At 42.7% G+C, this 11,670-nt stretch overlaps 1 protein-coding gene across 1 annotated transcript in view; it reads left to right on the top strand.

The window, feature by feature from the left end:
- Window positions 1–3,654: 3,654 nt before the first annotated feature.
- The window catches only part of MITF (melanogenesis associated transcription factor), a 120,430-nt gene continuing 112,414 nt past the window's right edge, over window positions 3,655–11,670 (top strand). Inside the window, exon 1 of the mRNA XM_019536661.1 lies at window positions 3,655–3,844. Within this exon, the coding sequence (XP_019392206.1) occupies window positions 3,831–3,844 (14 nt within the window). The 5' untranslated portion in view covers window positions 3,655–3,830. The remainder of the gene's footprint in view (window positions 3,845–11,670) is intronic.

The following is an 11,670-nucleotide window of genomic DNA, read 5'->3' as shown; positions in this document are numbered from 1 at the left end:
TCACATAGCTGCAAAGAGAATCCTAACCACAGGGGATAGCAAATTAAGGCACTTTATTTTTTGGACAGCCGGCCAAAATAAATCTGCCAGTATTGGCATGTGTGATTACAAGGAGGGGTAGCCTGTATATAGAAGGCAGGGGAAAGATAAGAAACCATCTCTCTCTCTCCCTTTCCCTTTGTTGCGGGCTGCTGGTTCTGACTCCTCCTTTCAAGTAGCCTCTGACTTCCAATTGTCAGGTGTTCTTGTGACACCTCGTTTGAGAACTTTCAGGGACCGTTGTTGCTTGCAGGCCCTTGGTATTTGGCAAAGGGACTGCCTTGAGGCTACAGAGACGTCCGACCAAATGCTCTTCAGTGTTTCCAGTGCTGTGAAACATTAAGCATCACCATTTCTCTGTTCTCCATGCCTCAGAAAAATGTTGGCAGCCTGCTAAATTAATAACAAATCCCAAATATTCTGCAGCCAGATTAATACTGCTGTCGAAACAGCACCAGTAGCGCGGCAGGTACTTGCCTGGCGACAGCCAGTGAGGAAAGAGAACCAGGGATGGTGGATGAGTATGATGCAGTCTTTCATTACCTGATCGCATACTGGTTTTCCATGATCCTCATTCAGTGCCTGGGGTGGCAAGACAACTGGAAGTTGCATTCCTGAATTTTTGAGTGCTTGATTTGGCAGCATACTTGACTTGGCTCAGTAGCATACCTTAATCATGATGCAAACTTTGCACGGACCTGCATGGTGTTACGCAAAATCCTTTCCTAGTCAAGTACTATAAACATTGAAAGGATGGAAGTATTTGTGTAAAACAGACAAATGCAAAGCATCCCTGTCCTGGTCGTTTGGACTGAAAAGCAGTGTAGTTCTGTTGTCTTCTGCCAATACTGCTGCAGTGCCTCTGCTACTCCTCAGTTATAGCAGGGAGATGGGCACAAGGTCCTGGACCGAAACCTGTAGGCTCCTGGGAACTGGCAAGAAACTGCTCTTTTCCCTATCTTGGCAGACTCCCTTCTATTCTGTATACTTCATTCTTCACTGAAGTATGTAAGTGACATTTTTTTGGAATATTAAGTAACTTGACTGTCATGTTGTTTGACCAGGAGATTCAGAGTGGTCGTGGGTAGATTCAGAGCGGTAATGACTTGCATGTATACCATCTAATGTAACAATGCTGTTTCCCACTGCGCACCCCTACAATCAAAACTTTACTGGCAAGATTTTGAGTTTTGTAGAGCATGGTTTTGTGAAATAGACAGTTACTTTCTGGATGTGACTTCATACAGGGAAATGCATTTAAGTTGTGAATGGGCAATTTGAATATGAAACATCTTCAAATATTTTTACATTTCCCCCTGCATTTCAAAGCAAAACCACCTTTAACATTTTGAAAACTAACCAAAGCAGTAGTTTTCAGTTCCTCTTCTTAATGTTAAAAATTGACTTTGCATGTGGATGCTGGACGGGCTTTAATTAGCAATCTTTTAAGGTCAGAAGTAAAATTAGGAAGTTCTGATCCAGTTTTCTTGGTGGTCTTTGTTGAACTTTGTTACTTTTAGATTCTAAAACTTTTCACAGTGCAAAGTGATGTCCTGAACCTAATATCTAGAGCTCACGTTGACTGTTGCAGAAATTTTGCCAAAAAGAGGACTACCTGATTAGGTGGTATAATAGGGTTAATTTTATATTGCTACCTGCCATATTGCATCATCTTAAATATTATTTCATTAGTGCTGTGACTTTTTTTCACCTGCTTCCTGGACCTTACAGTATGACAGAAAAAGATAACGAATAGTTTGTGTGCAGTTGCAACCTTTAATTTATATGTACAGCAAGCGGCTGTAAATCAGCTGAAAGGAATGTTGCTCTGTGTAGCGATATTTGAGCTTATTGGCACCTATTGCTTAATTTGCATATTGTTAGTCTCTGGTGAACCCTAACCTGGTATCCTGACAGTGTCTTCCATGACGCTTGTTGTGTTAAGAGTCATTGAGACAACTCCTTAAAAATTTTAAGGGCCTGTTTATTCTGCCTTTTGGAAGACTAGGACTTTGTCCAGGGGGTGTTGGCCAGAATTTTGCCTCCTGATACTTCTGACTACTGTGAACTGCTTTTCCCTGAGCAGTTGGCTGCATTGCAGCATCAAGTGAACCTTTTATGCACCTGGGCCCCAGTCCATCAAAGACATCTACAGACACAGTCTCCTGATGTCTGTGGGAACAATTTCAGGATGAAAGATTCTCTCCCTCTGAGAAGATCAGTGTAGTGCCGGTAGGACCTTTGCCCCTTTCCTTACAACAGTGCAGCTAGATGTAGGAATTAATAATGAAACATTACCATTTGTATCAGTAGATGCCCCAGGCTGTTGTTTCATAGTATCATCGTTAACATGCTTAATAGCTTAAGTGTTGGCTCTGGTTTGTATTTTATTATAACACCTGGCATCTCTGCTGTAACTGCCTCTGTCATATTTGCATTTGCACCTTTTTGAACAATATCCATGTGAGAGTCCAGTGAATTTGTCCTTTTTCCTCAGTAGTAACTCATTACTCTGAAACACTGTGTGGGGAGGGGAGGTCTTTCTGCATCGCTAATAGCTGCTTCGTAGATGGGGCTGACAGATTGAGAGACAGAAACATGTTGCTGCCATACATACTAATAACTACTTCTACCAGAAGTGCATGCCATGATGATTGTTACATTTAATGCTGTGTAAAGGGTAAAATTTTAATACAGGGGTTTGGGGTAGTATTTTAATATTGTAATTAACATCTAACAGTAAATAAGATTTTTTTTTTTTTTCGCTTGGTTCCCACGAGGAGTCTTCACTTACAGTATAACAAAGCGCACAGTGCAAGACAGAGGAGTTCATTTTAGATACATCCTGTAATGCATAAAGGTAGGGAATGCTGAGAACCAACAAACATCTCATTCAGGATTACAGGTGGGCTGCATACATTGGTACTATAGGATACAACTGAAGGGGTTGATCCTGCAACTGGTATTCTGCATGAATGGTCCTTACTCATTTAAAGAACCCCACAAAAGTCAGTAAGCAGGGCCTATGGAATTGGGTTTTGTAAATCCTTTCCTAAAACATGTATTCCAGATTTCTGGGTACATTTGGGTGGACTTTCTTACTCTTCTGGTGCAAAGAAGGCCCTGGCCTGGCATAACCAGTTATTTAGGTTGTGTTGATGGCTTCTGTGCAAAACCATACACTAAGAAATCTCTCTCTCTTTCCCCCAAATTGCTCTCTCTGTAGGATGAACTGAAGGCATATGGGCCAGGGAGAAGGGTCACAAAGCGGCCACACCTGTCTTTCCTTCATCTCCATGCAAAGTCTGCGCTTCCAGTTTTCACCTGCACTCCCAGTTTTCCCACTCTGCACACCCAGTTTTTACCTGCGGTCACTTGGACTCAAAGTGGACATTTTACACATGTAGGTTAGGAGGATAGGGTGAAGAATAGGTTCTCACTTAGAAAATGCAGTCCTTGTGTGCAAGAAGACCCCGAGTGAATGTTGCCAGGCTTCTCTTTGGTTTCCTTATCTTTAAAGGGTAGGTCTGTGTTAGGTTTTGATAGTTCCCCAGGAATCAGTCATTTCCCTGAGGATCAGGCAAATAAAAACCCTGTGCAAGAATCAGGAAACTAAGACAGCTTTGACTTACTTGGCAGCCAGTAGCAATGCAAACTGCAATAGAAGCAGTTGAAATCTAGCAGAGTGCAGTAGGCTTTGGCAAGGACATTGGGGAGCTTAGGAGCTGCGAAGGTTATGTGCCACCGTGGCAGGGGAAATGGAATAAAGGGGTGGGAACCATCTGAGTAAGATGCAGCAGAGTGGGTAAGGATTTATTACTAATATTTACTGTTTGTATTGTGGTCAAATCTGGAGGCCTGACCAACTGCAGGGCCTTCTTGTGCTTTGTATTGCAAACATCTGTATAAATGGGAATCGTTGTGACTTTTTTGGGGGGAAGGGAGGGAAGGAGAAACTAGCAGGGAGAGTGGGCATGGAGCCAAAGCCAACAGGGATGGCAGGCAGCCGTCGGAGCAGGGCCCACTTATATTCACAGGAGCAGGGAGTTGGGATGATGGGGTTGATGCTGGTGAAATTTCCAGGTAGGAAGGGAGAAGGGAGTGGGAGCCTGTGGGAAGTTTCAAGGCATTGCTTGGAGCAGGAGAGCTAGGCCAAACCTGCCATGTGTGTCTTATGTGTTTATTGCCTGCACTTTCCTTTTGGGATTTTATGCAGATGAATAAACCTAGGGCACATTTCCAAAGCAAATGACCTTGAATGGTAGTTCAGTTTACTGCAACACATGGAGATAAAGTAAAGGATTAGAACAGAGGAGGGAAAAAAAAATGAAAAATTCCCTCTCCTGCTTACAAACATCAGCCTTGAGAGCCTGCAGGTGAAATGGGAATCTGCACTGAATGATTCCTGAGGAGGGGAATGGTGTAGAAAAGCAAAGCCCTGCTGTTCACAGGCTGCTATTTTGCAGCCTTCAACTGAAAGGAGGTCAGAGGGAATGCAGCAGCCCTGCTTGCACTTCCCTTGAGATGGCACAGTCCTTCAAGTGGGTTTTGGAGGGCATTGGTGCAGACTGGGACATTTTGCATTTTCCCCAAACCTATGCCAGGCTCGGGGCAAGCTCCATGGTTAAAAACTCTTGCTAGTGAAAAAGGGATGGCAGCTATCTGCTTATTGCAGCTTAGAAAACAGGCAGGTTATAAACCAATTAGGCTGCTGTTTCTCTTTGTTCGGAGTGGCTTGGAAGTCCCAGTACATTGTGTAACTTTCCATCTTGTTTCCTCCTCCCCCTCCCACCCTGCTTGGCTGTGTTGTCCACAGATGCTGTTGGATGCCCAGGGTGCTTCTACATGGGAAGCCTAATTCCCCTTGTAACTCTCCCAATTTTAGCCTTGCTACTTGTTGTAACTCCTGCATCTTGGGGTGTGCATTGGTTCTAGAGGCTGTAAGGGAAGGAGGGACGGTTTCTGCACTGGTGAAAGCCGTGGATTCATAGTACTACAGGGTTTATGGCATGCCAGGTAATCTGTGGTTCAGTAAAAGAGAAGGGGGCCTGTATGCAGGCAGACTCTGCTGGGTTGCAAATGCTGTATTCCAGGGGGAAGGTGTTCATGCAGGGGAGGTTTTTGCAACAGGAAGAGGTCTATAATTCCCACCAGGCTGTTTCTAATGGTGGGGGGGTACAATGAGCAGTAGTCACTATATGAGGTCCTTTTGAAATTGTATAATGACTTTTTTTGCTTTAGCTAGTTGCACCACTAATAGCTTTGGCATTGCGTGGGCTCTGTTCTGTCAGTGGTAAGCCGGTGTATTGGTACCATTGTGGCACCTGTATGCCATTACTTCGTGTTCATGAGCAGTGCTGATCGTGTAGGTGGAAGGGGCTCTCTTTGATCTGCTTGACCTTAAATTGTAGCCCAAGAGAGAGAATTTTGTATTTGCACCAAAAGCCTCATTGTCAAGCTGGCTTGTTATGCAGGGCTGTAAAAATGCCTGGCACAGAAAATAGCCTTCCATTTTTTTACTACATCCAGTTGTTTTGGAGGGGCATGAAGAAAATATCTTCTTGCCTGGACCTTGGTGTGCTGCAGGAAGCTGCCTGATGAGGCTACCGCAGTTAGGATTTATTACTGAAAATAATGATCTGATGTTTGGATTGTGTTCCTTGATAGGTATAACTAGTCCTGGTCACCCTGGGGCCAGAACACCAGAGCAGAGCCCGACGTTGGAGGTGGAGCAATGTTGGTAGGCCACAGGCCTGCATTTGGAACTAAAAAAAAGGCAAGACCTATTGATTATTGCCCTGATCATTGGACCTGCTGAGGGAAGGTGCTCATTTGAGTTGTGTCGGGGTAGCTGTGACCTTCCCCTCTTTGAGAGATCTGGCCGCAGAGCATGCCACAACCATGTTGACGATTGTCTTCCTCATGCTGACTCTGGTTGGGTGTCGATTTATTATTATTTTTTTTAATTTTTTTTTTTTTTTAATTTAGCTATCTAAATTAAATCTTAATCTAAGATAATCTTCAGTGCCTTGATTTGTGATGCTATCTATCCTTTGGCCTTTTGCCTTCCAGGTGCAGCTTTGCTTGAGCCTATAAATAGACTAGTGGAGGAGCAGCTCCAACAGCTCTGTGCCTCCAAGTGCTATGGCTGTTTCCAGGTGTTTGCTTGAATTCATCCTTCGTTAATTATGGCAGTCCTCAGACTGGTTTTTGTGCCCAGTTCATTTGAGAGTTGGCAAGGCTTGTTTTGTTGTGGCTTTGGTTTATATGGGCCCAAACCAAAAAAAACAACAACAAACCTGGTTGGTTTTATTTAAAGCAACTTATTTATTTGGTCCAGTTGGATCTGCATTTGTCCCTTCTTCCTTTTGTGCCTGTTTACAAAACACAATGCTTTATAGCATTCCCAAGCACGGCCTGGTGGGCCCATCTCCACCTGCTCCGTGACTGAGCACGGCTGTGGTGGTACAGGCTTCAACTAGAAATGTCCCCCCTCCCTGCTGATTTTGCTGCTGTCCTGATGAGGTGTGGAGGAAGGCATTCCTGAGATCCTTGGTCCTGGTTCATTAAGGGATTACAAGAGGCTCAGCATGCTACAAGTAGGACAAATGTATGTTCCTCTGCAAGATGATCTGGGTGACACAGCCCTGGCCCAGTCTTCCCAGGTGCCTGATGTGCAAAGGCCAAGAGTGCTGAGTTTTTTTGTTTTTTTTCCTTAAAGTTTAAACCTTGATGATGTGCTGTAAAAAATTGGCTTCATGATTTCCTAGAGTTACCTTGTTATTTAAATATTGTATTGAGTGATCAGACTGCTGATATGTCTGTGACCACCAGAATTGTTTGCAGGGTTCTTCCCCATTTTTTTCCTGTTTTGCCTCGCTCGCTTGCTTGCTTGCTTGCTAGCTGTGAAACTGCATTATGCAAAATGATGACATTTTGCATTTATACCTTTGTGGGTGTTTAGCATAGCTCTCTGCTTGCTGATCTTTCCAATCAGGTTTTTGAGTCGCCATGCATGGATTTGCATGGTATGCTCTGTATATTGTATCTGGCTGTTTACTTCCCCTTCTAGAATCACTTGTGCTTGCTTTTGAGGGACATTGTCCATACAGTAGCTCAGGCTACAGGATTGCACCCCTACCCGTGATCCTCTGTTTCCAACAGATGCATTTTCTGAGTGCTCCTTCCTAGCTCTTTGAAAGCCTCTTTTGGTAGTCAGGAAAAGTGTTTTGTTTTGTTTTTTTGTTGTTTTTTTTTTTTTTCTTTACTTGGAAGCATTGGGATTATGGGTTTGGGAAGCACTGGATTTATGACCACTTACCAACACAGCTAAAGCCCGTGGAACCGTTTGGCCCTTCTGGTGTCTGGCTTCAGGTAGCAAATAAGATGTGTGTGGCCTGGCAAGACATTGAAACGGAGATGTAATTGATATTTTATATGTGTAAGATTTTCAAACATTGCTTTTGGAAATTGTGTGTACTTCAGGATTTTGTTGAACTTACAAACATTGCTTTTGGAAATTGTGTGTACTTCAGGATTTTGTTGAACTTACAGTTGGGAAGCATCCTGGATGGCAGAACGAAGGGTGCTATAGAACTGCAAGACTGTATTGATTGTATTGCAGTTCTGTTGGAACAAAAATATAATGGGCTCAGCATTTGCACTTTCCACTTGTGTATTGTTTTCTCTTTTATTTTGTGTATTTAGAAAATGCCATGCTCTGCAAACTGCTGATTTGGTATTTTCTGTGGAATGAAAACCATCTGGACAATTTAACTGAATTTTATCTGGGTTTTTGGTAACAGGCTCTATGTGTGTTTTCTAGTACCCTGTTTGACTAAGACTAGAACTTCAACTTAAATCTATAGAGGTCAATACAAGTCAAATGCTAGTCTGTTCTCTCAGAGGTTAAAAGCACATCAGACTTTTCAGAACTTTGTTTTCTCTTTGAATGTAAATACGAGTATGGAAAATGAATGTGTGATTTCTCCAAAAGGCATTTCCATTTTGGATAGCACTTGCTACAGTTTGCTTTTCTTATGCATTTTATTCTAGGTTGCCCCTTTAATTAAGACCCCATTTAAGGTAAAAGTCAGCATGTGTTGAAAGGCTTTGCTGGGTCCACTCAACAAAGCACATATGTAGGTGCTTAACTTTGATCTCTGAGCAGCAATCCCATTAGCTTTAGAGTCACAGGTTTAAAGAGGTGTTGGATCCTAGGTACCTTCTTGGATTGTAGAAGTAGGGCTTGATTCTGCAGTGCGCTGAGCCCTGCCCTGAACCCAGCAAAAAATTCAAATGCAAGCTTAATGTTAAGGACGTGAATTGCACTATTGAAGACCATTCTAGCTTAAATTTTAAGTTTTATACTTAAATTCCTCATTGGACTGGTATAAGAGTGTTCAGCACTTGGCAGGAAAATGACTTAATGCATTTACATTTGACATTTTTGACTTCGGAATGTTCCATTTTCACTGGTAGTTTCTGATTAGAAATAACATCTTTGTTTTAAAAGATTGTGAAATCAAGTAAACAGTCCTTTCCAGAAGGGTGACATGTAATGTGTTTTAATATAAAGTACAAAAGGGAGAGACCTTCAGTTTAGTGTATTTTAAGGCAGCAACTCCATTTAAAGATGTATTTTCACAGTTGGTCAGTTTTTTTTCAAAAGCTTCTGTCTTTCTGAGTGGGAGAAATTTTCTTTGCCTGCCTTTGGGTGGGGGAAGTTTGAGGGGCAGGCGGGAAAGTGGGTTAAGAGAGAAAGTTCTCAACACGGGGAAGTTTGATATGTTCTGGAGTTTTAGATGTTCAGGCTTCTAGATGAAAACAATTCATTTTCAGAGACAAAAGCTACATTATTAATACAACACTGGGCTTGATGTTGTAATGGCAGAAAGGTCAGGAAAATTCAGAAGTAAAGCAGCCCGAACTCCATCCCACACTTTTTCCTCCTCTCTTTTTTTTTTTTAAATGGTAAAAGTCTTCCATTATAGAAGAGTTAAGAATGAGGTAAGACAACATATTTGTCTGTGGGGAATACAATATAACAGGAGTTGCATAGTTTTCAGTATTGATCTTTCCAAAAGTTGAATCTAGTAGTATCTTTTATCTCCACTACTCTCATCTATCAGAGAGACTATTGGTGTTTGCCAGAGATTACACAGTCTATTAGATAGCAGCTCTTGGTTCACAGGCCCAGCTGCAGGTTGGGCAGGAGCATTTGCCGAATGACTGTGCCTTCTCACAAACTGCCCCCTTTTCTTGTTATTGCTGATTTGCATCTTGTTTCAAACCTTTCTGCTCCAGATGGTATGTGAGGGCTTGACAAATTGATTAGCTTGTTGCTATAGCTTCCCATGTTGTGATAGAGATATATAGTGTTACATTTTGTATCACTCTGCTGTATAAGTAGTTCACCTCTGGAGGACATGCCTGCTGCAGCCAAATTGGGCTTTGGTGGCGTTGTGCAACTTCTGTGCAATATTTTTGATGCTATCTTGTTCTTTAATGTGAAAGTGTTGGTTAAAATATTCCAGTGCTTTGATGCACCAGTGCTGACTTGTCTGTTAGAGGTGCGTACAGTAAGGCAGGAATTACTCTGAGTGGCAAACATGGACTTTGGCCCTTCCTGCATTACAGTGCTCATTCTTAGCTCTGCATGAGGTATCCTGGATGCAGAAATGTGTCTTTTTGTAAAATGGGCAACAGTTTCTTTGGGGATGAGGAGCATATTTGCCAGCTGCCCTGAGTTAAGCAAAGTCCATTACCCTAGTGACCTGAATGTAGGTTTTCATGCTACAGCGCAGCTGCTTTTCTCTGTGCTTTCTTGAAACAAGTACTTAATTGTGGTTTCCTTCCAGCTGAGAGCAAAGCCATAGTTTTCAGGTGCGTAAAAGGCTAGTGAATTAAATATGTTCAAAAGGAGAACAGTGTTCAGCATGAAGAAGCTTCCTTTGGTATGTCTGGGGTGGCTTTCAATTTTCCTAGGTGAAATAAGATGCCAGAGTTGAGGACTTCTGGAAACATGTCTGGGATCTTCCTCATTTATCACTGCCAAGCAGACTTCAGGGAGACAGCAGGCCAAAGTGCTGTCTTGCCTGATTCATATGAAAGTGTTTTGGTGCACTCTGCAGACGTCCGTGCTGGATAAGTATGTAATTTGCCTAACGCTATGCAGTCCCAAATTTGTTGCTGCTGCTTATATTATAATATTGGCTATGGGCTTATCCTTTAACTGCATCAACTGCTTAAGTGTAAAATGGGTGAGACTGACTAGGAGCTGTCTTTTTTTACTCCAGGGCTCCTAGAGCAGCCCTGAACAGATAAGGTCCTTTCCTTCTCTAAGCTGCTATTAGAGGCATCAGGACCTCTTGGAAGTAAAGTAACCAGCTCTAACTAGGTGCCAGAAGCTCAGCACAGGCTGTCCCGGAGTTGATGATTGTTGCTTACACTGAGTTCTGAGTAAATGCTCCTGGAAGGTACATACCTCCACCTTTTTTATTTCATTTATTTTTTTTAGTCCTGAGTCTGTGTACTTCAGAAGAACTGGTTGCACCTACTATTCTGTAGTGCAGCTTGCATTTCTCTTTACTGCCAAATTCAGATGTATTTTGGTGGTCTTAGTCTGTCGGTGTTGTCAAAATGTCTGGTATGGAAAGTCAGCATTGCACGCAGGTACAGATTGTGTTCCCGACAATTTTCTAGCAGCTGCTGAGAAACAAACAGGAAGCTAATGTTGTTTCTTTTTCTTTTCTGAAATGGTACTCTTCTGCAGAGGACTTGCCTGCCAGCAATGCTGTTATTGGGAGTCTCCTAGGAAGCAACGTGGAAAAGATCATTCCACTTTGTATTTATAGAGGGTAGTGGTGGCTTCACTGGGAAAGTCCTATTGGGCGACGCTGTCTTCATATATTGCCTTTAAACAGGAGGATAACTATGACTGGATACCACAGAAACTGGGGGTTGGCTACCCATTTGCAGGGTGTTGTGAGGCTTTGTTGTAAGGCACTGTGGAGTTGCAAACAACACCTATGTAAGTGCTAATTATTAGTAATATTATGCATTGGTGGGTGGCCACAAGTTTTGAAGTTAGTTGCTGCTGCTATCTGTATACAATTAGATTAATAAAAGAAGTCATGAATCTCTGGGAATGAGGATGATTGGTACCATGCAATGCCTCTACATCCCCACCCCCCTGCCGACTGCCTGCATTGCATCTCTGGGGCCTTGTGTTCCTCGGAGATGCCCTGCATGTTCCCATTGTGCTTTTCCAGTCATCAATGCTGTGACAGGCCAGAGAAGGTATTTCCTTGAGCCCCAAGTGCAGGTGACTGATAGGGGCTGCAAAGCCCCTGATATCTTCTCTCACCTTTTGTGGCTGATTGACAGTTTTTTTTAAAATCAAAGAAAGGCGGGGGGAGGCTTGAGCTTGCAAGCCTATAGATTCCCACCTTAACATTACTTTAGGCTCTTGATAGAGTTTTTTTTGCTTGCATGAGAAATCTGGTGTAGTAATTAACCTCTGTTTTCTTCCAGAGTTCATAAGGTGCCAGTTTATTGCAGCAGAACTAACGTCATGAGAATTAAAACGTGCAAGATGTTCAGTAATGAAAGGTATTGAAATAGGACAGC

The sequence above is a fragment of the Crocodylus porosus genome, unplaced genomic scaffold (genome assembly GCF_001723895.1).
Source record: "Crocodylus porosus isolate Cpor-Errol unplaced genomic scaffold, CroPor_comp1, whole genome shotgun sequence".
In the NCBI taxonomy this organism is placed as follows: Eukaryota; Metazoa; Chordata; order Crocodylia; family Crocodylidae; genus Crocodylus; species Crocodylus porosus.
The sequence above is the reverse complement of the archived record's forward strand: the minus strand, read 5'-3'. Positions and strand labels throughout refer to the sequence as shown.